The following is a 23,417-nucleotide window of genomic DNA, read 5'->3' on the forward strand; positions in this document are numbered from 1 at the left end:
TTAATGTTAAAAAAATCTAACCTCTGAAATTGTTTTGAGTAGGGTTGGCAGCCTATAACATGCCAAAGGTTAAGGTAGTATCATATGGTGGAAAGGGCCCAGGCTTTAAAGCCAGACAGACATAAGTTTCAATCCTGGCTTAGCCATTAGGCTATGTGTTCTTGGGTAAATTACTTCTCTGTTTCCTTATCTGCACAAAGGAGGCAGTAGCACAATGTCCAACGTATAATGTGTTCCTTAAATGGTGGCCAATAATAAACTGACATTTGAGATAATTTGGGGTAACAGGGCTGAAGGTGGTATCACTGCACAATTCCCAGACACCATTCCAACCAAGGTGTTAGCCTACTAAAGATTATATATGAATCTTACCTGGGATGTCTGTATTTCCATAAGGTCCCCTGAAGATTAAAACCTTAACAGAGTGCCCTCTCTCTCTCCCAAGGAGTAAATGAATGAAGACTTGCAACAGTGCTTGGCTGATTGGCTCTCAGTTCCCTGAGCTGCACTCACCTCAGGGTCTGTGCCTTCTTCATAGGAGTGAATGCTGAAGGCCATGCCATCAAACGTGTGGTCCACCCGCAGCACAGCCAAAGCCAGCCCGGCCACCGTCAGATTTGCTATCTGCCCAGAAAACTCCATCTTGTGACCCGTACGCTCAATTATCCTCAGAATTCTGCAAGAAACCACAGATGGAGAAGAGCATCCTACCCTTTAAAAGTAAAAAACCCATCCTCCTTGCAAGATTTCCTCATTGCAAGACTTTTCTTTGAGTTTTAATCGCTATCTTTATATCGTTTAGGAATTATTAAATGAGAGCACTGGCTTTGGAATCAGACAAGTTGACATCTAAATCTTAGTTCCTCTAATTTCTAACTGTGTGGACAAATAAAATAATCTCACTTAGCTTCAGTTTCCTCATCTTCAAAGTTAGAAGTAATATTACAATCATCTCAAAAGATTGTTGTGAAAATTAATGAAATTGTTACATGTAAGCCAGACCCTGCAGGGCCTCGTAGGACTTTATAAGAAGTTTGGATTTTATTCTACGTGTAATGGAAAGCCACCTAGTGGTTTTAAAAGCAAAGTAAGGACATGATCTGATACATACATTAAAAGATTACTCTGGGTGCTATGTAGAAGATGACCCATAGAGGGTCAAGAATGGAGGCAGAGAGACCATTTAGGAGGTTATTATAGACAGTCTGGTGAGAGAAATGGGACTAGGAATAGGGTGGTGGTGGCGGAGATGGAGAGAAGTAAATGAATTCCACCGGAATATTTAAGGGATTTTAAAAATAGATGTACAGTGACAAATACAAGAGTTGGTTATTAATTGGTTGTGAGTTAGAGGGAGGTAACTAGTACTATTCTCAAGTTTTCCACTTTAGCACTGGTTGGATACATTTTATAGACATTAAGAACACTGAGGGAGCACAAAAGTTGGGGGAATGGACTGGGGGTTTGGTTTGGGGTAACTGTTTACTTGAAAACTTGTTATCACTAAGATTCGATTAGAATTTGAATACATCCTTTCACAACGAACGTTCGAGTAAAGTGACCCCATTGCATTGTACTAACTGAGCTTTCAATGTGTAACTACCTGACTTTTAAAATCTATGATGACTGTATGCCAATAAATTGATAATATATACAGTCGTCCGTTCGTATCCTTGAGGGATCTGTTCCAAGACTCCCATGGATACAAAAATCCACAGATGCTCAAGTCCCTGATATAAAATAGGGTCGTAATTTCATATAGCCTATGCACATCATTGTATATTTTAAATTATCTCTAGATTACTGTATAATGCCTAATATAATGTAAATGCTATGTAAATAGTTGTTATGCTGTATTGTTTAGGGAATGATGACGAGAAAAAATTCTGTACTTATTCAGTATCGACACAAGATTTTTTTAAGGATATTTTCAATCTGTGGTTGTTTGAATTCACAAATGCAGAATGCACAGATACAGAGGGCCGACTGCATTTTACATTTTTTAAAAATAATGTCTTTCACCAAAGTATTAGTACTTACTCATTGCTTACTTCATGCAGATCAGAGGCTGAATTGTTTTGCTTTTCCAAAACAATGTTGATTATTTGTAATATAATATGGGTTAGGTTCATACTTATCTCATCACATTGTGAAATATCTGATATTTTAGAAACAATAATCTTTGTCTCTTCTTCATCCAGGACTGGGGATTCATTTATCAAATTTAAAATATGCTCTGCAACATCCTGAGCATTCTCTGGGGAAAGAAAGTTGAGACATAAAAGCTGCATGACTTAGTCTTCTGCCATTCTGGTGTGCTTCCTTCCCTTTAAAGAGTAAAGAGGGTGAGATGAGAATACCTACCAAGGTAACATGTTTACGGAAGGAAAATATTGGCCCTTCGTTTCTACAATAGGTGTAGTCCCAGAAAGTAGAACATAAGTCACGTTTTTATTCATTAAAAAGTTTTCATTCATTAAACCATTTTTCATATGCACCAGGGAAATCGTTTTGTCCCTGAAGAATTATCTTGAAATTTGATTCTAATTAAATTGAGACTTTTGGGTATTGGATTGTGTTAAGTAGACCCCACCTTATACTCAAATATCAGCAAACACTCAGTCTATGTTTTCATAACTAAGGGTGATGGTTACATTTTCCTGTCAAGAACCATCAAACCACAGGAAAAAAAAAAAAAAGCAAATATGGACTATGTCATAATAAAAAGCAGTTAATTTAGATTTTCCAGAGAGTAAGAACAATAGATATTAACTCGCCCACTTTTTTCTTCACTTTTTATTATGGAAATTTGCAAGCATACACAAAAGTAGAAAGAATTGTATAATGAATCTCCATGTTCCTCATGAATAACCCAACTTCAACAAGTGTCAATGAATGGCTAATCTCATTTTCTCTACACTTCCACTCACCTTTTCCCCAACCCCATATTATTTCAAAGCGAGTCCTGGATATGATATCATTTTATCCACACTTTAGTATGTATCTCTAAAATAAATGATTTTTACATGTCACAACGACAATAACAAATTAAATTTTAAAGTTAGCATTAATATTCAAAATCATCAAATATCCTGTCAGTGCCCAAAAGTTCTTGTCTCATAAATGCTTCTTCTAAATAATTGTTTTGTTTGAATTATGACTCACTTTTAAAGTGAAGAGCTTTGTTAAACGAATACAGCACAAATTCGATTTTAGTTAAATATAACACATATAAAGCTGAGCTTTCTTGTGGTGTCTTCCTAGCTTAAAGCACTCACATTCAAGTCCAGTAACCAAAATATAAAGGAAAATAATAAAAAATACAATTTGTTAAGAAAAATTCCCGAGAGAGCCAACACTCATAACACACTTAACCCAGGTTATATTACAAATAGTCAACTCTGTTTCAGAAAACAAAATAATTCAGCATAAAATTCATCCTCTCTCTTTCTGTCTGTATTTCTCTTCCTCTCTCTCTTTCAATGACCTCCATAGTTATCAGTGTCTCCTCAAATCTCTCTCCTAGCCCAAGTTCCCCACAACTTAACACCTTCAAAAGCCTACACAGGCTACTTTTTGCTTTCTCCTTTTCCTCTTTATTTTCTTTCTTTATTCTCTTTTATTTCTGCAAACAACTTTCTGTTCTCATCAATGTAAATTCAGCAATCATAACTGAGATCCTCTCAATTCCTCCCCAACCATTACCCCAATTTGTCCAACAATGCCTCACATAGGAACTGAACTAGCAAAGACAGAGTTCTCCCTGAGGAGATGGGAGGCAGAAAGGAGATTAAACAAGGTTGTAATTGTTTCTGAATTAATATTTTGTCCCAGTTAGCATCTATCTTCTGGTAAGTTAAAAAAGCTGAGAAAATATTAAGACTAGGCATGATAGAAAAAGATAGTGAGCTCATTCACGGGTCTTTCTACTGCTCTTATTAAATTGCTCAGACTTTGTTGAAAATAGCAAGAGCTGCCTAGTCATGATTCTTTGGGCTTCAGTGGTGCAATTTCACTTTCACGTAGTCCCTGCTGTGGCAGAATGAAAGTAAACAGCAGGCCAATGGGAGACTAGCTATACTGTGGAAAGTAATTATAGACTTTTTCTCTGGAGTTGTATAGTTTTTAAGGAAAATTCAAGCTAAATTACACTCATCGTGTAAAAATTCCTGGTCCTCAAGCAAAAGTAATAAAGGGACTTCTCCTTTATTTGTTGCAAAATAAATTGATCCTCATTCCTTGAAATACTGTCACAGTTAATCTGCCAGTAATTACAACATTCAAAATAATAATATCTGCTCTTTACTGAGCAATTTCTGTGAGCCAGTGTTCCAGGTTATCTATTGCTGCATAACAAATCACCCTAAAACTTAATGGCTTAAAGCAATAATGTATTATTATCCTTCATGATTCTGTGTGTTAACTAGGCTCAGTTGAGTGTTCTCACTTGGAGTGTCTCATACAGTTGAAGTCAGATAGCAGCTGAGGCTGAATATATCAGAAGGCTAATCTGGGCTGGATGTCCAACAGGGCTCACTCACATGGCAGGCAATTGATGCTGACTGTTCAGTTGGGGCTGTTGGCTGTACTCCCTACACATGGCCTCTCCCAGTGGTGTGGGCTCAGTAGTGTGTGGATCCGGCTTGTGATGTACTGGAGCTAACTTGTACCAGCTGGTGAGAACCAATTATTAAATTTTCAGGAATTCTGTGAACTAGTTGTTAAACATGGCCATTATTAAAAATTAAATTATATAAACTTACAATTGCATAAATTATATTTTAAAATGATGCTGAAACATCTTCACTTTCTAATTATTTTGCTACATTTTACTAATCTAAGCTCTTGTGATTATTTGCATATCTACCGTATCTGCGCATGCATCTCTTACCAACTTTATAGTTCAGTCACTATACATTACATTGTAAGTTGTATTCAGCCATGGAGTAGAGGGTATTATATCATGAAAACTGGCAAAAGCTACAAATCAGTACCTTCTTTGGGTAGAGTTGGTTGTTAAATATTTTTCAGCACGCCACTGTTTGGGCTTCTTATAGCATGGTGTCTGGCTCTGAGGAAGCATCTCAAATGAGAGTGTACCAAGAGAAAGGATGCAGAAATTTCCAGTCCCCTTAAAAATTAGTCCCATCATTGGCAAAGCCGCTTCTCCCAAATTCTACTGGGCTAAGCAGTCACAAGCCAGCCCTGATTCAACTCCCAATTGACAAAGAGGGAATGAGTTGGTGGGCATTCTGGAGATAGGATACAACAGCAAGGCATTATACATGCATTTTCTCATCTATTCATCACAGTAACCTTTGTATTAGTCATGAAAGTACTCACATTATTCCCTTTATATAGATGAAGAAGTTAAAACATTGAAATATTCTAACCCAATGCTGACTCCAAAGCTTGAGCTCTTCAATATCACTTTTTACAGCATCTGTGCCTTTGGCCCTTTTCTCCACTGTGTTGGGAGTTGGGACAGCTGTGCTTTGCAGTGTTTCTACCTGACCTCCTGGAAATTCCACTGTTTTCTCTTAAGCACTCACTATCCTACCCTGATGGTGGAATGGACACAGACAGGAAATAGTTTTGTGAAAAGTTCTAGTCAGCTTCACTAGAGCCTGATGCATCTTTAATATCATGGAGGTAACGAACATTGAGCACAGAAGAGAATCCAAAGAACTTCGAAATAAAGGTACCTTTTCTAATTCTGTGATATTAAAGAGTTAAGAAAAAGGAGCATTTAAGTGAGAGAGCTGAAGAGTTTTTCTTCAACCAAGATATCTAATGCTTGTCAGCAAGATTGAAAGCAAAAGAAAATAAATTGTTTCAGCGTGAATACATTTTGCTTTCCTTTATATTGTATTCATTGTTCATTAAGCCCTTAATTTACAAGTAGAATAGAAGGATTCTTCCAAAGATAATAAATTTGATAGTTTACTTTTCAGTTATATACATTACAGTCATCATCCAACTGCTCCTTTACTCCACAATAGTTTTTTTATATATATAAAATGACTTCTCACAGTCAATTTTCTAAAAATCCCAACCCATGCAGTGTTTTTGTTGTTGTTATGACTGTTTATTAACTTTTTCTTCCACAAGAGAAAATTCTATTAGCATTTCTAAAGAAAATGTGTCACTCAGAAGGAGGGAGGTCAGCGTGAAACACAAACCCTCTAACTTTCCTCCCACTCACTTCAAGCTGTAACATTTCCTATTGCCCTGACTCTTGGTTTCTGATCTAGAAATAATCAGAGCTGTGCTTGCTTTCCTAATTCTTCTACATAGTCCTCAGCAAGGATCTCAAACTTGCATCCTCTGCAAGGAAAACAAGTCTGAGAAGTTCACTGCTTCAAGGCCAATTCGCTGGTCCTTCTGAGAGGCACTGGAATGCCTGTGCCTCAATTTCTGACATTTCACTATGGGAGGGACCCATTTTATGCAGTAGAACCATGTCTGGCAAGTTGTCTATGAAGAACAGATTCAGTGTCTGGTGAGAGCTCATTTCCTGGCTCATAGATCGTCATTTTTTCACTGTAACCTCACGTGGTGAAAGGGTCAAAGAAGCTCTCTGCGGCCTCTTTTATAAGGGCACTAATCTTATTCATGAAGGCTCCACCCTCATGACCTAATCCCCTCCCAAAGGCCTTATCTCCAAATACCATCACATTGGGGTTAGAATTTCAACATATGAATTTTTGGGGCACACAAACATTCAACCTATAGAATACACTTCACCAAAAGAAACATAAATATGGCAAATATGCATATGAAAAGCTATTCAACACCATATGTTGTTAAGGAATTGCCAATTAAAACAACAATGAGATACCACTACACACCTATTAGAATAGCCAAAATCTAAAACACTGACAACACTAAATGGTGGAAAGAATGTGAAACAACGGGAACTCTCATTGCTGATGAGAATGCAAAATGGTACAGCCACTTTGGAAGGCAATTTGGCAGCTTCTTACAAAACTAAACATACTCTTATCACACAATCCAACAACCACACCTTCTGTTCTTTACTCAAATGAGTTGAACGCTTAACATCTATATAAAAACCTGCACACAGATGTTATAGTAGCTGTATTCATAGTTAACAGAACTTGGAAGAAACCAAGATGTCCTTCAGTAGGTGAATGAGTAAATAAACTGTGGTACCTCCAGACAATGGAATATTATTCAGTGCCAAAAAGATATGAGCTGCGACTCCAAGAAAAGACACATGGAAGAAATTTAAATGCACATAACTAAGTGAAAGAAGCCAATCTGAAAAGGCTGCATATTGTAAGATTCCAACTATATGGCCTTCTGGAAAAAGCAAAAACAGAGCGATAGTAAAAAGATCAGTGATTGCCAGGGGTTGAGAAGAAGGAGGGATGAATAAGTGGAGTATAGAGGACTTTTAGAGCAGTGAAAATATCCCATATGATATTGTAATGGTGGATTCGTGTCATTATACATTTGTCCAAACCCACACAATGTACCACAGCAAGAGTGAACGCTAATATAAAACTATGAACTATTGGTGATAACGATGTGTCAGTGTACATTCAATTGTAAAAAACGTACCACTCTGGTGGGGGATGTTGATGGTGGGGGAGTCTGTGCATGTGGTTGGGGGAGGGCATATGCTAGAACTCTGTACTTTCCGCTCAATTTTGCTGGGAATCTAAAACTCCTCTAAAAAATAAAGTCTATAAAAATTAATAAAATTTAAAAACTTTTGGCTAGACTGACCAGGATAAAAAAAGTGAAGACACAAATTACTAACACCAAGAATAAAGGTGTGTTGGGGGGCATTACTATCAGTCATAATCTAAAAGACAGACAATAGTAATAAGTGTTTACAAGGATATGAAGAAATTGGAACCTTCATACAGAGTCGGCAGGGATGTAGAATGGCACAACCGCTGTGGAAAACAGTTTTGAAGTTCCTCAAAAACTAATCATAGGGTTACCATATGGGCAATTCTACTCGTCGATATATACCCAAGAAAATTGAAAACATATGTCTACATAAAATCTGTACATAAATGTGTATAGCCAGATTTTTAATAATAGCCAAAAGGTGGAAAAGAAATGTTCGTCAACTGATGAGTTAATAAGCAAAATGTGGTATATCTACATAATGGAATATAATGCATTCATAAAAAGGAATGAAGCAATGATACACGCTACAACATTGGATGAACCTCAGAAACATGAAATGCCCCAAACTGGCAAAATTCATAGATAAAAAAGTAGATTCGTGGCTGCCAGGAGCTGGGATGGGGGAGAAATGGTGAGACTGCTAATGGGTACAGGGTTTCTTTTTGGGGTGATGAAATATTCTGGAATCAGTGATGATGGTTGCACAATCTAGTGAATATGCTTTTAAAAACCCACTAAATTGTACACATTGAATGAGTGAATTTTATGATATGCGAATATCTCCATTAAAAAGTTTGTAAACTACACTGAGATATCAATTTCTGCTTATCATATCGCAAAAAGATCCAGAAGTCTGATAACAAACATGCTGTGCTGATGAAGGAGTTGTGAAAAAGGCACTTTTCATACCTTGCAAGTGGGAATCTAAATTGCTGTAACTATTACAGAGAGCATTTTGACACCATCAAACGTATGATCGACCCAGCAATTCCACGTTCAAGGACTTATGCTTTAGGTATACCCCTACCTTCTCAAAATTGTGACATATGTGTAATATTCATCAAAGCAGTGTTTTTTTTTAAAGAGATACTCTTTATTTTGAATCTCTGTTACCTAATAATATGAATTATGCTAACAGCGTCACAAATGAAAATAAAAGCTAACATGGTCTACAAATGTATTTTTGAAAGACATGCAACCTTCTAAATCAGCTGCTTAGACAATGCTAACTCTAAAACATCGTATATACTACCAAAAATGTGAGTATTTTTTAAAGTATGTTATACTATTTTCCCTACAATGAAAAAAACACAAAAAGAGTTGTACAGTCATGTTTTCATAGAAAAATGTTACTGACAACCTAAATACTCATCCATAGGAAACAGGTTAAATAAATTGTGGCACATTTACTGTGGTATATATAATACAGTGCAGAGGGGGAAAAAAGAATGAGAAAACTCTTTATATGCTGATATAATAATCTCTGCAATATATTGTTAACAGAAAAAAGCAACGTGAAGAATAGTGTGTATAGCATGCTCCACTTTACATGTACAAAAAGTGAGGGAGAGTATGTGTGTGTGTGTGTATATATACATACACACATATATAAATGTGTGTGTGGACATATATACACACACACACATATATGTGTGTGTATATATATATATCCACATTTCATTATGGATCCATAAAATGGATCCACAAAATATCTCTGTGGATAGTAACTGAATGGCTAAGGTCTGCAGTGGGATGGAGATGTTTTACATATACCCTTTTTGTTTTTTGAATATTGAAGTTGGTGAAGTATTACTTATTAAAACTTTTTAAAAATTAAAATAAAATAAAAACAACAATTAGCCAAAAAAGTAAAATAAGGCCAGGTGCAGTGGTTAACACCTGTAATCCCAGTACTTTGGGAGACTGAGGCAAGTGGATCACTTGAGGTTAGGAGTTTGAGACCAGCCTGGCCAACATGGTGAAACCCCACCTCTGCTAAAAATACAAAATAAATCCAGGTGTGGTGGCAGGCGCCTGTAATCTCAGCTACTCGGGAGGCTGAGGCAGGAGAATTGCTCGAACCCAGGAGGCAGAGGTTGCAGTGAGCCGAGATCGCGCCATTGCACGCCAGCCTGGGCAACAAGAGTGAAACTCTGTCTCAAAAGAAAAAAAAAGAAAGAAAGAAAGAAAAGAAAAAGATATGTATATAGCAAAACCAAACAAAATCACTGAAACACTGATAGTCCTAACATCTCATGCCCCACCACCACCTCCACCAACATTAATTACCTTTGTTCTGAAATTGAAGGTAGATTTTCCTAAGTGGGGTTTGCCTATACTCTCTCTGGTTTGAGGTCAAGTAGGCAAAGTAATCGAAGTTCCATAATTTGTCTTATATGTACAAAACAATCTTACCATCACTTATGGTAATATTAGCAAGATCCACAATCTTGTCAGGAAGTTCTTGAAGCAATTTGCATTGTTTAAACTTTGGCTTTTCCCACTGAGATTTGCCCGTGTTGATGCTGATTGAACTGAAAAAAAGAGGAAAGAGCTTTCTCATCAGAGGATGAAGCAAAGATAATCTTAAAGCAAATAGTGGGAGTATCCCTAGCATGCCTTCTCCTCACCTGCCCCCAGCCTCCTGGCATAGATAGCAAAGGTGGGAGCCCAGTACTTCTTTGTGAAATGAAGAAATTTTGCTCTTAGGGAGCAAGATAAACAGGCGAGGGAGCTGGGAATGGGGCGTGGGAATGTCCTGCTGGCCAAGCGTCAAGACAGAGATTCCGGCCCTCTAGACATAACTCTTTACTCTCACTGTCCCTTCTTACCCCTCTTTTAAGGGGAAATTCCTGTTGGAATGTGGTCTCTATCCAGCATATTAACTTAAAACAATTAATATAGAGCCCTCGATAGCTCATTGGCCCTCATCATCCACCCTCCCCTGTGTCTCACCCGATTCAAACCAGTTCATTTCAAGTCAGCTAACACATTTATTGGGCACCCACTCCATTCTGGGAATGGTAATAGGTAGCACAGGCAAACAGGGCAGGGCTTCATCCCTCCCTCAAGGAACTTGTAAATAGGGGGTTTAAAACTCTAAATGTAACTACTTGAAACTTAGGGCAAATATAAGATGAAAAGCTGTATAAACAAAACTGAATCTATCAAACCACCAAGGAAAGAGACGTTACTTTCAGCATTTGAGCTGAGCTGTGCGCTGAAAGGACAGAGGTAGAGAAAAATCTCTTCCCCCAACCCCAAGAGCAGACAGCACAAGCAGAGAAAGAGACCTGGGAAGCGCCCATTGAGCCCAGAACAGCAAACGGTCATTTTGACTGGAGCGTATGGTAAAGGGAGGGAGAATGCTGAGTGAGACAGCAGGAGAGGAAGTCCACGGTCTGAAGGACTATATTTAGGGGTTTCGACTTAATTCTTGAGGCAGTGTGGAGCTGGAGCAGGACGGTGGCATGACAGCAGCCATACTTCAGGAAAATCATGCTGGCAGCAGCGTAGAGTATAGTTGGTGGAGATGGGTAAGGCGTACCATTAAGTTAGATGGCAAGGAGACAGCTCTAATAGTAGGCAATAAGGGCTTGCACCAGGGTACTGGCAGTGGGGTTGGAAAGGAAAGGCTAGATGTAAGCTCTGACTATGACTGTCAAAGCTGCAGGACTTGCTGACTGATTAGACACAGGGAGGAAAAGGAAAGCCCCTAATGTTGCTTTCTAAAAGAGTGCTTTTAAGCCTCTGTCAAAACCTGCTGCCCCTCTGGTTTTGCCCACTTAAGTTAATGGCATAAACCATGAACAGCAGAGAGTAAGAAAAGAGGGCTGATGATTTTAAAAAGGAAAATGATAAAGTCAACAATAGAAGAGTGATTTAGTAAATTACTCTAGCCCATCAACTATAGACCAGTTTCCAAGGTTGTTGTTTGAAATGAACATTAAGATCATAAATGTAAAACATGGAAAATGTTTGATAAACCATTGAATGAAATGGTAAATTACATTATTGATAGAAGGACAGTGATTACTGCTACATAAAACTTAAAGGCATAGAGAGAAAGGCTAGATGAAAAAAATATATGTCAACCTAAAAACAGCTATGTTCAGGCAGTAGGGTTATGGATGACTTTTTTCTCTTTTGTCTTCTTGAATTTTCTTCTGGGATGATGGATAACTTTTATCTTTTGTCTCCTTGAAAATTTTTCTTATTATGTTGCATGCATATGTTTAAACAGGTCCAAAAGGTAATAGAAAGAAAGACCGGCACTAGAGGAGGAGGAAGGGCACATGCTCAGACAAATGACATAGAAACATGTCCCCAATTAAGCAGATCTTTGTATATCCGAATCAGCAATTAGAACTTGGCCTGTACATACCAGATTCTTGTGGCGTTTCCATCCTCATTTTTTATGCATCTAGTTCGGGCTGTCTCCGTAGGGTTGGTTAATAGCCACTTATAAGTCCCTTTGTATTTAGAGGCTGTTTCATCGGCTTTGCAATTTCCAGGCTCTACAGAGAAAATGTATGCACATTTTAAAGGGCAAGAGGCACTTAAAAGTATTACGAACATCCATTATTATTATTACTATATAATAATATAATATTATATGTTATTATGAACGTCATTATTATGCTGCACGTAAAGATCAGCAAATAAAAAACAAAACTTTTTCTATCTAGCCATTTGGACCAGGCCTTATTGAAAATATCATTATATGGAGTGTGTTTTTTTTAAATAACAAACCACCCAGTATAACGACATATTTAGTCCTTTTCATTAAAACAACCAGTTTATGAGATACGTTTTTCTAAAATTTTTTGTAGAGACAGCATATTGCTATGTTATAGAGGCCGGTCTCAAATTCCTGGCCTCAAGCAATCCTCCCACCTCAGCCACCCAAAGATCTGGGATTATAAGCATTAACCACCTCACCTGACATTGTTTTGTCTTGTTTTTAAAACAATACATATGCATTGAAAAAATTCAAGCCACACAGTGGAGTGTAGAGTCAAAAGTTCCCACCTATCAATTGCCCAGCTTCTGAGATACCCACTGTTATCAGTTTTATGTCCAAAGATAGGAGACTGTAGGCCAACTTCTCTTTCTGGGATGGCCCCCTTCTTAACAGACTGTGAGATGGATTTTGTTTTAGTAAACTCAGTGTATCTGACATGATCAATATAGACAGGGGAGCTCTGTTTTGTTTGTTTGTTATTTGAGGTCTTACTCTGTCACCCAGTCTGGAGTGCAATGGCGTGATCATGGCTCGCTGCAGCCTCAACCTCCGGTCTCAAGTTATCCTCCTGCCTCAGCCTCTGGAATAGCTGGCACTACAGGCATGCATCACCATGTCCAGCTACTTTTTTTTTTTTATTTTTTGTAGAGACAGAGTCTTGCTTTGTTGCCCAGGCTGGTCTCAAACTCTTGACCTTAAGTGATCCTCCTGCCACACCCTCCCAAAGTTCTGGGATTCTAGGTGTAAGCCACTGCACACAGTCAAGGGCTCTGTTTTTGATGTTGGTGCTGAGGGACAGGGCAAACTTCCACAGAGGGCTGTTAAGGCAAGGTTTTGCTGTCACGTGAAGGGAGATGTGACCTGGGCTAAGTCTATATGATAAGTTCCCGGTTTTTACTGAGCACTCACTGGGTTTCATGGCCCTGATTCTGGAAATATTTCCCTCAGGTGTTGAGAGAATGGTGTGAGAAGTGGCCCAGCTAGCTTTGCTCAGCTATCCCAGTCTCCATTCTGAGTGAGAGTGAAAGGTGCCTTCCTCTCACTCTTAGGACACATTCATTAGTGTCATTTACATGGTGGGCTCTGCCTGTGGCTTCAACATGTTTCTGCCCTCCATTTCACTGACACCCTGCACTGTCACAGGCTGCCTTCTGATACTTAATCAGTATGTTGCCAAGGATTTTGCGTTCTAATGCCTGTGTGTGTTATCAGGCAGTAGAGCTGTGTGAGCTCAATGATTTCTACAGCAGACTATTGGGGAAAAGGAATAAAGCTGCGCTGGGAAGGAGGTGGAGTGGCCTGGTAACCTCACACTTTTACCAATAAAGCTTTGCTAATCAGAGAATATCCACGAGAGAAATCTGGGACAGTTCCCAGATCACTTGCCAAGATGAATAAGATGTCTGAGTCAATCAATAAATTAGCAATTATCTATTGGGCATCTACTGTGTGTTAATGAGGAAGCTCTTCAGGTCTCTGGGTATTTATGCAAGAGGGAAAATCCTCCCATTCCATTGACGGACTGACCATTTCTAATATCCAGAGCCGACCAGCAGTCTCTGGTAACTCCTCCAGCACTCTGTTCTTCCATAAGTTCTTAAAGGTAGAAAGGTCATCAGATCAACTGGGTACCAAGAATATGGAAAAAGCATAAAGGTGACTTCTCTCCTTTCTGAACTCAGAATTCTTAACCAGGTATGCATTATGAGTTTTATAATAAAGAAAGTAAGTTCATACTGCAATATCCACCCCCCAAAAAAAATTACCTAGTTTTTTCACTGCAACATGCTCAGAGTTTACTAATAACGTCAATTGATCTTGTGTGAAGTTTCCATGCGTGAAGTTGCCATGTATTTTACTTTTGATTTTGCTCATCAATTCTGAGGATGCTAAGGAAGAGCTGGCTTTTATGATGACCTGACAAACACAGCTACAAAGCAGAATAAAAAAGAAAGATTGTTGCAGTTATGTCAAGGGAGTGCAACTTGGACTGCAATGCTGAAATTTTGTACAGCTGATTTAATTGGTAGTTCATAAATGTCAAACATTTTACAGCTATTAAGTGGCCAATCTTAAGAAGTGATGGAAGATAGCATACTGAAATATTCTGATAATTTTTCTCTTATCCAAAACAGACAATGCAAAACCTATTTTCAAAAGAATAGTCAGTAACATATGCATTGTGTTGAAATTGCTAGCCTTGAGATTTCTCTAAGAGTTTGTAATAATTAATAGAGAAGATGGAGTTTTCAGGATTTATTATTTCAGAGAGAACCTTTCATTCTTCTGGTCTCCAATTTACCCATCATTACTGAAATCAGGCAAATAGGCATGTGATGCTCAATTAGTCTATAAAGAAGTGTTCTGAAGAAGGCTTATTTCTATAATAAGTAATAATGATGATAATGATAATGATAATGATAGTAGCTCACATTTGTGAAGCCCTTCCTCCACATGTTCTGATTCACTTTTTTCTCACAACAACCGTATGAGGTAATGCTATTATTATTCCCATAATACAGATGATGGAACTCAGCCTCAGGGAAATAACGTTTCCCATGGTCACAAAGACTCACTCGGTATTTATGTCCACTAAAAGATCACTGACGAAAGGATAGGGCCATCCTTGACTTCATCCTCTATCCTCTACAGCAAGATCCTCAAATATTCTGAATTCCTCTAATATTCCATTAGGAAGCACATTTCAGATACAAAACCTTACCTATATCTTTTTTCCATTTCCATTTGTAGATATGGCTTTTTGAAGAACATATTTGCTAAGTCTCCTGCCAGCTGTTGCAAGTTAGGCATACCTGTACTTGCTCAAAACTTATCTCCATGTCTAACCTAAGTGATGTCTGCCCCTCCCCTGAACGATATTTGGTGAGGTCCCTGCTCATCCTACCTCCTTCCTTTGGAGTCTAGCTCTTCTCAGCTTTCATCTTTCCAGTCCAAAGAGGAGTCTTCATTTTAAACCTCTCCTCCTGCTTGTAACAGACCCTCTACTGCACTTCAAAGACCTCTTCATGGGCCTTTTCTGTCTATATGTTCTTCCTGATGTGCATCAAACAGATCAACAATAGCCAGCATTCCGGGAGGAGCTGGACCAAGAGTCTGAACAGAACTGAACCTACTTTCCATGTTGTTGTTGTTGTTGTTTCCAATTTCCCTGCGCAGTATTTCGTGGACCTTTTTGACCACAACAAACACTTCACTCCCCCATCCAAGATTATGACCACCCCATTTTTTCTTCACTACAAAGAGGCAGCAGGCTGGCTGCTAGTCTGAGCCATGACCAACTGAAACAACGTACTTCATGAAGGCAAGGGCCTAATTACAGCATATGTGAAATAATCACTGGATACTTTGATCTCCTTCTGACAACTCTGGCCAACTGGCCACACACACGGAATTAAATGGAAGGAAAATCAGAACTAAGTGTACCAGCTATTAATAAACTCAGTTCCTACTTCCTACCTGTATGGTACATAGGAAATTGTAGCCATTTCTTGTCCTTCTCTCTGTTCCAACTAATGCAAAAGAAAAGTACATAGTCACTGAAATCTTTAAACAAATGTCATAACTGAGTACAGGGCTTATTGTTAGCAACAATTATATAATTATGCTTTACATTTATGTAACCCATTGCCATCTACAAACTACCCTCAAAAACATCAATGCATTTACTCCTCACACCAACCATGTAGGGTGAGCAATGCAGGGATTGTCACCCTGTTTGCTACATGAGGAATCTGAGTCACAGAGAAGTTAAATGGTCTGCCCAGTATCACGCAGTTGACAAGTCACAGAACTAGGAGCAGAATCCAAGCCTTCTAGGTCTAGATATTAACATGCTGTTGACAATTGTAAACACTATCTAACATTTACTATGTTCTAAGCCCAGTGCTAAACACTTAACATAGATTATCTCATTTTATCCTTCCAACAGCCCTCATCTTACAGATGAGGAAACAGGGCACAGAAAGGTTAATTAAGTTGCCCAAGGTCTCATAGTCAGGAAGTGGAAAAGCAGGGGTTCCAACCCAGGCAGCTTGACCACATTATCACCAAAAGGATTTTATACCCATTATTGACAGGACTTTTAGTTATATCATGCTTTAATGTGTATACATCAAAACTTTTGACTCAGCTATTTACAGAAAATACTTTTAATGATAGTGGATAATTTGGAATGCACCATAGTTTTTTGTTGTTGTTGCTGTTTTTTGTTTGTTTGTTTTTGAGACAGAACCTTGCTCTATCACCTAGGCTGGAGTGCAGTGGCACAATCATAATTTAGTGCAGTCTCGAAATCTGGGCTCATATGATTCTCCCCACCTCAGCCTCCTCAGTAACTGGGACTACAGGAATGCACCACCGTTCCCAGCTAATATTTTTAAATTATTTTTTGTAGAGATGGAGTCTCCCCATGTTGCTCAGACTGGTCATGAACTTCTGACCTCAAGCAATCCTCCCACCTCAGCCTCCCAAATCTCTGGGATTACAGGCGTGAGTCACTGCACCAGGCCCCTGTACCGTGGGCTTGATTGTACTGTGTATCATCAAATATTTACCTCATACTTAAATACCTGGAAAGCTGTGTGTTTGCTACTCATTTTAGAGTGTGCTGTTGTAAAGCTTTGAGGCAATTGAAAAAGAACTGAGAATTGGGGCAAGGATGATGGGAGATAGTTTTATCACACTCTGGCTTCAAATCTGGACAAATAGAGGGTGGATTTATTGTGTGAATGCCAGTTTTGCAAACAATTGCGTCACTCTTGGAAGAGCTAGGCTTTCTTGCAAGACATCTATAACCAAGAAATTCAGTTACCATTTACAATCCCTGAGTCATTCCACACTCCTATAGACCAGAAAATGTGCCTCAAAAAGCTGCCACATGGATAGTTCAGAAAAGCAGGGGACGGTTTTCTTGATGGCTTTTTGTGCCAATCCCAAAGGAAGTAACATAATTTGACCCCCAATTGTCACAACACAGCCTCACCTGATAATATACACTTGGGTGGAAGAGCTATTGACTTACATCTAATCGGGCATAGGATAGGTCACAAGTAGATTCATTTTGAAAAATTACTTACAGTAGCTCGATCCATGACCATCTCTTCCTCTGAAATGTCCCTGTATCAAAAGCATTACAAAATTATAGGAAAATGAAATATAGTACCAAGTATGCAGGGCACGAGATCAGGAGAAAGGCAACACTGAGGCAGAACAATAGACTTCTCCCAGGCTGGAATTCAAATAATGCTGAAGCTCCAGAGGAACACTTCCAATGGGCTTGCTTACTACACGCATACCACAATGGTGGCAAGCCTTTGACTTATTAACCTTGCATCCAGGAATCTATTCCATAATGGTACCAGCAAAAATGCATAAAAATAGACATACAAGTGGAAATTACTCAAGTTTCCATCATTAGATAATTGGAGGAAAACATCATGGCACACCATATAAAAGAATCCTCTACAATTATTAAAACAAATGAGCTATATCTGCACGTATTGGCCTGAAAAGGCATACGCGATGTATTATAAGGCATGAAAAGAAAGTTGTCCAACAGTATGTAGAGGAGGCTCTTATTCTCTTAGTAAATGCGTGAAAACAAATCTAGAGAAATCAATAAAATAAGCTGTTAACAGGAGTTCTTGGAGGAGTAGGGGAAGGCAAGTATTCAGAGATTTTTACTATCCAGGTTTTATATATATATACACACACACACACATATTTCTATAAAGCTCTAAGATTTTGCAGTGGTCACATATTACTTTTGTAATAAGGAAAAATAATAGACACGATTTTTAAAAAGAATGTTGTATACCCCCAGACATCTCTAGTTTTGTTTTAGTGAGTTAAATGTTGTGAATGTTTGTGTCCTCCCAAAATTCAACGTTGAAGTCCAATCCCCAATGTGACGATATTAGGAGGTGGGGCCTTTGAGGGGTAATTAGATCATGAAGGTGGAACTCTCATGAATGGGATCAGTGCCTGGGGTGTTATATGTGTGTGTGTGTGTGTGTATGCATGTGTGTGCACATGTTTTCATTCACAGTTCTTGGCTTATAACTCCCATAGCCCTTGTTACAGTCTTGTTATAATGTCGGGTGTGCTAGGCCTCAGAAGCTGGCTTCAGTAAACAGAATCTCTCTGATCTCCTCCCACCCTCCTTTCACCTGCCCCAAGGCAGAACTCTAATCTTTCTTCATCTTTCTGATTGTGAGTCTTAAGACCCTCTCCAGAAAGAGTCTTGCCTCTTATGAGACTTGGGAAAGGAATGCTGACATAATGATGTTTCCATAAAATCCCGAGAAGACTGGGCTTGGAGAGCCTCCCAATAGCTGAACACATGGAGGTTCCTGGAGGGTGGTGCACCCAGGGAGATCAGAGAAGCTCCATTCCCCTTGTCCCTTACCTCTCCTTACACATCTCTTCATTCGTATCTTCTGCAGTGTCCTTTATAGTAAACCAATACACATAAGTGTTTCCCTGAGTGCTGTGAGCCGCTCTAGCAAATTAATCAAGCTCAAAGAGGGGGTCATGGGAATCCCAAGTTGAAGTCAGTTAGTCAGAAGTTCTGGAGGCCTGGACTTTTGACTAGTGTCTGGGGTGAGGGGCAGTCTTGGGGACCTGTGAGATCTGAAGCTATTTTTGAGAGGATAGCACCAGAATAGAATTGAAGTAGAGAACAACCAGCAGTGTCAGCTGCTAGGTGTGTTGGGGGAAAATCCCCACACATTTATTTGGTGGTAGAAATCTTCTATATTGATTGTTGTGTTGGTATGACAACAGAGAAAAAAAAACAGTTTGAATTTTTTTTGAAACAGTACCCTTATAAGAAGAGACAGGAGAGCTTTCTGTCTCTCTGCTCTCTGCCACTTGAGGACACAGCAAGAAGAGGGCCATCACCAGACATTGAACCTGCCAACACCTTGATCCTGGACTTCCCAGCCTCTGGAACTGTGAGCAATAAATTTCTGTGGCTTAAGTCACCTAGTCTATAGCATTTCTGTTATAGTAACTCAAAACTGACTAAGACAATAACCTACCATAGATTTACCTCCATTCATTTATATGAATTTTCTTGACCCTATTAATACTTATATGAATTAATACTTGATTAATAATTAATACTTGAATATGTGAGAGAAACCAAAATCCCAGTGTACAGAAGACAGGCAGTAGCATTTTATGTTTTAAAAATCAGTTTGCGGCCGGGCGTGGTGGCTCAAGCCTGTAATCCCAGCACTTTGGGAGGCCGAGACAGGCGGATCACGAGGTCAGGAGATCGAGACCATCCTGGCTAACACTGTGAAACCCCGTCTCTACTAAAAAATACAAAAAACTAGCCAGGCGAGGAGGCGGGCGCCTGTAGTCCCAGCTACTCGGGAGGCTGAGGCAGGAGAATGGCGTGAACCCGGGAGGCGGAGCTTGCAGTGAGCTGAGATCCGGCCACTGCACTCCAGCCTGGGCGACAGAGCGAGACTCCGTCTCAAAAAAAAAAAAAAAAAAAAAAAAAAAAAATCAGTTTGCCATGACTTAACAGAGCCATGCCTATTTTTCAAAGAGCTTCTGCAGGGTGTCCCTTTACAGAGGATTAGTATGTGTGCAGGGAAAGAATACAGGAAATACTTCCCAGGTGAGCAATTGCCTTTGCCATAGTTTCCATGATACTACTCAGTGACTGCCCATTTCACTGCAATCACCATTCGAAATTTGTGCCCCAAGCAAATCTTGGACTAGTAAACATTCTTGCTTTAGACATTTCAAGTTCACTTTGGAATTTCTCATTTCTGAAAGTGAATCATTCCAAAATAAAAGGCCTTATAAATCCTCGCACATTGTCCATACATAGCACTTCAAGGCATGATTTTTGTATAAGTCACAGATTCATAGAATCTTAGAGATGAAAGGGGCATTAGAGGTAACTCAGTCTAACTGCATGACTTCCCCTATTGGTTTTCTTTTGTTTTGTTCTCTCATTGGCTTTATACCTTACAATAGTAATACAAATTTTTTCCTCATGCCAAAACGAACCTACTCAGGAAGGAAGATGCAACTAAAAATGTGGCAGCCCTAAATCTCAGACATAAACACAGGACATCCCCTCCAGATAGGAACAGACCCAAAATGCCCTCAAATCACCCTTTGACCCACAGTAAATGTCATTCACGTACCTGCTTTTAATTTGGGTTTCCAGATTAGCAAGAGAAAATTCACTGTTCTGAAATATAGAATTCAACTGTACAAGACAAAAAAAAATCAGTTTTATTATTCTGCTCCTCTAGTTCAACTCAGCAAACTCACCTGGGATGATGTGATCATTAAGCTGCACTCATTATTTCAGCTGGCTCAACATTTCCATTTGCTCCACTAAGTTTTTCAAATTACATATTGCCTACTGTTATGGGCTGAATTGTGTCTTTCCAAAACTCAAATGTTGAAGCCCTAACCTAAATGTGGTTATACTCAGAGATAAGGTCTTTGAGGATGGAATTAAGTTTAAACAAGATCATAAAAGTGGAGCCCTACTCCAATAGGACCAGTGCCCTTATAAGAAGAAACAGAAAGACCAGGGATGCGTGTGCACAGAGGAAAGACCATGTGAGGACACAGGTGAGAAGATGGTCATCTGCAAACCAAGGAGAGAGCCTTCACCAGAAACCAACTCTGCCAGCACCTTAATCTTAGGCTTCCAGATTCCAAAACTATGAGAAAATAAATGTCTGTTGTTTAAGCCACCCAGTCTGTGGTATCTTGCTATGGTAGTCTGAGTAGACTAAGGCACCCACCCATTTTCAAGGATTTATAACCATGCCATAGACACTTGAAAATAAGTGCTGACAGGGAAAGAAGGGAAACAGATATGATTTTTTACTGTTGGGAGATGGTGCAAGTTGATGTCACCTATCCGGGGGGTCTTTTAGTAACAGCTATTTAAATGTGAAAGGTTCACATCTTTTCATCTACTGATTCCAATTCTAGGAATTTATCCTATAAAAATACTAAGGTGCCCCAAAATTTATTTCTAGGGAATTGTTTTCAGCATTGTTTTTTTCTTAAACTTTTTTTTTTTTTTTTTAAAGAAAACAAGATCTCGCCGGGCGCGGTGGCTCAAGCCTGTAATCAAGCACTTTGGGAGGCCGAGACGGGCGGATCACGAGGTCAGGAGATCGAGACCATCCTGGCTAACACGGTGAAACCCCGTCTCTACTAAAAATACAAAAAACTAGCCGGGCGGGCGGGGTGGCGGGCGCCTGTAGTCCCAGCTACTCTGGAGGCTGAGGCAGGAGAATGGCGTAAACCCAGCCCGGGCGACAGAGCAAGACTCCGTCTCAAAAAAAAAAAAAAAAAGAAAAGAAAACAAGATCTCGCCATGTTGCCCAGGCTAGTCTCGAACTCGTTGGCTCACGCAATCCTTTTGCCTCAGCCTCTCAAAGTGCTAGGATTACAGGCATGAGCCACAGTGCCCAGCCCAGCATTGTTTCTAAATAGAGAAAAAGATAGAAACAATGTAAATGTCACCAATGGATTTAAAAACAAACAAACAAACAAAAAAAAAAAAACCTGTAATACAACCATGTAGTGAAATCCTATGCATCTGTTAAAGTGTATGATTTATATTTACCAGCATGAATATGTGCAAAGATACATGGTTAAGTGCAGAGGAAGGGGAGCAAGTTGAAAAATAGCATAACTAGTACAATTACATTTATTTTGTAAAAGAACACACATGCATCAACATTATAATATGTACAGAAAAAAAATCTAAAAGAATGTACCTTAAACTGTTAAGAGGAGTTAATGCACAGAGCAGTATTACAGAGGATATTTACTTTCTGGGTTTTCGATGTCAATGTCTGATTTTGTTACAGATGTATTAGTCATATCAAGAAAAAATTAAGGATAAGTAAAACATTCACTGTGTTGGAAAGAGAAAAAAAATGCAGAAAACAATAATACTTAAATACCATTGTATTTAAGTATATATTTTGTTATCACTGCTCTCCCACTTTCCCCAAGTAGGAAAATTTGGCAAAGACTCAGAATTTGTGTCACTAAAGGGAAATGTACAGATCTCAACAAATGAAAATAATAACATTCTATAAAAGCTTTCAGCATTGGTACTATGAAAGAGAGATTGCATGCATTCTCATGATGTTGCTTACGGAATAGACAGATTTGCAGCAAAAAAAAAGAAAAATTAAAACTTCTTTGCTGTGAAATTTATTATTGGTAGAAAAAAGTAAAGCCTAGTTTTAATATACTCTATCATATATATACATGTATATATTCACATATATTTATATATACCATACATATGCAAAAGATTATTTTACCCAATTTTCTGTAAATTCATTTAAAACACTGGTAATAGGGATCCTTGGCTCTTCAACAAAGACAGAGAAGCTCATTTCAACATTGTAGAAGGAAACTGTAATTAAAAATAAGGAGGTTAATTGTATTCATTTAGTTCAAGAAATTTGACTTCTGTAAATTTGGTGAAAAGGGTTCTCTGTTTTAAAGTAAACCAAATAATAATGTCTAATGCCTAAACTTAGCTTAATTTAACTCCAAGGTCAAGAACCAACACTTTGACTGCATATCAAAAAGCAGAACAGGATGTTACTACCCCAATTTTGCTTTAATTATTTGGACACTTCCTTGATTTCTAGTTGACAGACACTCCACAAATCCCACCAATTCTCCACTCTCATTGGCCAACAGACTTTCAGTCCACTCAATGGCCAAGCTGAACATTATCTCAGAAGATCACTTTCCCTGAGAAAATAACTGCTTTTTTTTTTCTTCCGGTGCCTTTTTTCTGCTTTAGGTTTTTCTCTCCTTTTTTTCCTCTTGCTCTTGTGTATCCTATCAAATTTCTATTGTAGAGTGTTAAAAGTTGCAGGAACAGGCCGGGCGCGGTGGCTCACGCCTGTAATCCCAGCACTTTGGGAGGCCGAGGAGGGCGGATCACAAGGTCAGGAGATCG

The 23,417-nt window shown here is 38.8% G+C and overlaps 1 protein-coding gene across 2 annotated transcripts in view; it reads right to left on the bottom strand.

The window, feature by feature from the left end:
- The window catches only part of ADGRG4 (adhesion G protein-coupled receptor G4), a 113,630-nt gene that overhangs the window by 44,201 nt on the left and 46,012 nt on the right, over positions 1-23,417 (bottom strand). For both annotated transcript variants that reach the window (XM_010389108.2, XM_010389110.2), the window contains 9 exons: positions 22,765-22,859; positions 20,602-20,666; positions 17,509-17,548; positions 15,890-15,942; positions 14,179-14,342; positions 12,053-12,185; positions 10,084-10,202; positions 2,041-2,257; positions 514-676 (listed from right to left, as the gene is read on the bottom strand). In XM_010389108.2, coding sequence (XP_010387410.2) covers positions 514-676; positions 2,041-2,257; positions 10,084-10,202; positions 12,053-12,185; positions 14,179-14,342; positions 15,890-15,942; positions 17,509-17,548; positions 20,602-20,666; positions 22,765-22,859 — 1,049 coding nt within the window. The remainder of the gene's footprint in view (positions 1-513; positions 677-2,040; positions 2,258-10,083; positions 10,203-12,052; positions 12,186-14,178; positions 14,343-15,889; positions 15,943-17,508; positions 17,549-20,601; positions 20,667-22,764; positions 22,860-23,417) is intronic.

Source organism: Rhinopithecus roxellana, chromosome 7, assembly GCF_007565055.1.
Source record: "Rhinopithecus roxellana isolate Shanxi Qingling chromosome 7, ASM756505v1, whole genome shotgun sequence".
In the NCBI taxonomy this organism is placed as follows: Eukaryota; Metazoa; Chordata; class Mammalia; order Primates; family Cercopithecidae; genus Rhinopithecus; species Rhinopithecus roxellana.